Source organism: Sinocyclocheilus grahami, unplaced genomic scaffold (genome assembly GCF_001515645.1).
Source record: "Sinocyclocheilus grahami isolate Dianchi unplaced genomic scaffold, SAMN03320097.WGS_v1.1 scaffold32375.1, whole genome shotgun sequence".
In the NCBI taxonomy this organism is placed as follows: Eukaryota; Metazoa; Chordata; class Actinopteri; order Cypriniformes; family Cyprinidae; genus Sinocyclocheilus; species Sinocyclocheilus grahami.
The window spans coordinates 1-2,084 of record NW_015521497.1 but is presented as its reverse complement, the minus strand read 5'-3'; the positions used below and the strand labels follow the sequence as shown (position 1 = coordinate 2,084).

General features: G+C 39.6%; 1 protein-coding gene across 1 annotated transcript; it reads left to right on the top strand.

Annotated features, from left to right (window-relative positions):
• Window positions 1–220: 220 nt before the first annotated feature.
• On the top strand, window positions 221–1,906 carry LOC107580378 (polyadenylate-binding protein 4-like; the record flags this gene model as incomplete). The annotated part of the gene is made up of 5 exons (XM_016266090.1): window positions 221–412; window positions 489–583; window positions 768–905; window positions 1,003–1,098; window positions 1,637–1,906. Coding segments are annotated over 5 exons (791 nt in total), but the record flags the coding sequence as incomplete, so codon positions are not given.
• Between the last annotated feature and the right edge of the window lie 178 nt (window positions 1,907–2,084).

Below are 2,084 nucleotides of genomic sequence, written 5' to 3'. Positions count from 1 at the left end.
TCTTACTTCTGTGGAGTGCAAAATTATTATTTTGAAAAATGTCTCTGTTTTGTCTGTAAAATTAAAGTTAGTGGGGTGCAGCGTTATTTTAGACCCTTCTGACTTTATTATAAAATATCTTCTGCTAGTCTTCTAGCATTTTAGTGTTTATAAGTCGGTTTTGTCGCTGCTGCAGCTGTTTTGTGTCTGTGGTTGGTTGGTCTGCAGCTGTCGGTCTGAGTCTGTATTGCATTTCTGCACAGTCACGTTTCTGTCTCCGCTGTTTTTTGTAGGTTTGTGGGGCGTTTCAAGTCCAGGAAGGAGAGGGAAGCAGAGATGGGCGCCAAAGCCAAAGAATTCACAAATGTTTACATCAAGAACTTCGGCGAGGACATGGATGATCAGAGACTGATGGAGCTCTTTGATAAATATGGTGAGTTTGAGAGAATGTAGTGGTGGTAGCCTTGTAGTCGGGACTTTCTCTCTGAAGATTTTGTTTCTACCTGCAGGTAAAACTCTGAGCGTGAAGGTCATGACTGACCCCACAGGGAAATCTCGTGGATTTGGGTTTGTGAGCTACGAGAATCACGAAGATGCTAACAAAGTACAGTGAATTTATACTGTGATTTGCACATAATGCAAATCAGCTAATCAGCTGATGCTAAAACTGTTACTGTATTGATGCACTGACATTGTCATTGAACTTTCATTGGCTAGATAGATGGATGGACTGACAGATAAAGAGATTTACAGAAAGGTGATTTAGTGTGATGTTATTTCTGTCTCAGGCTGTGGAAGAGATGAATGGTACAGAACTCAATGGTAAGATGGTGTTTGTTGGCCGAGCACAGAAAAAGATGGAGAGACAAGCAGAACTCAAGAGGAAGTTTGAACAGCTCAAACAGGAAAGAATCAGCAGATATCAGGTAATGAACTGCTTTGTTGTGTCTTTGTGTGTGTGGTTGTGTATTTAGTTTTAAAAAAGTCATTTGTATCAATTTGTGTGTATATTTGTGTTTACAGGGTGTAAACTTGTATATCAAGAATCTTGATGACACCATCGATGATGAGAAACTTCGTAAAGAGTTCTCTCCTTTCGGCTCCATTACCAGTGCCAAGGTGGGTCAAAGGGAGACTGTTTACAGTCTATTTCTGTTTGAGCACTTTGGACAAATTCCAAACAAATTTTGCACCATTGAAGGGCACAGTGGGAAGGGGATTGTATTTGAAGGTCCTTTCCACCCTTCCACAAGGTCATTAGGGAGTGGCACATGCGTAGGTAATTTCAAGGAAGAATTTTGTTAATCTTATGTATTTTTGCTGTTTATAATAATATGATCCTGGGTGGCGCATTCTCACAATTAATAAAAAAAAACTGAGGTAGTTTAATTGAGATGTTACCTGGGATTTAAAGACATTTAAAACCCAACAAGCAATATTCCTTACATATTTAAATTTTTACGTACATTGTCATATTTGTTTGTTTTTAGAAGGCAGCACATGAATAGATGGTACACTAGTTGAAATCAATTTAAAGACGCGAAGAGGCTATATTTGATCCAGTTATACAGTATTCTGCTTCTGTGGGATTTATATCCTTGACTTAAACTGATGGAAGGAAGAGGTGAGATCTTATGTAATCTATATCTTGCTGTAGGTGATGCTGGAGGATGGCAGGTCCAAAGGTTTTGGCTTTGTGTGTTTCTCCTCACCTGAGGAGGCCACAAAGGCTGTGACAGAGATGAACGGGCGTATTGTGGGCTCTAAACCACTGTACGTAGCCCTGGCCCAACGCAAAGAAGAACGCAAAGCTCATCTGACCAACCAGTACATGCAGCGTATTGCTGGCATGAGGGCCATGCCTGCCAATGCTATCATCAACCAGTTCCAGCCTGCCGGTGGTTACTTTATGCCAGCTATGCCACAGGTGGGTGAAATCCAAAAGTCTTAGACAACAATGAAAACATGGGATTTAAACCCCATTTAAACCTGGAAACATATTATAGTTTATAAAAGAAAAAATTTAATTTAAATATTTTAATTATTTTTTTCGAGACCTCGCTGTTATATTATGGAAGGCCATTTCCACCATAGAAGAAAAAAAA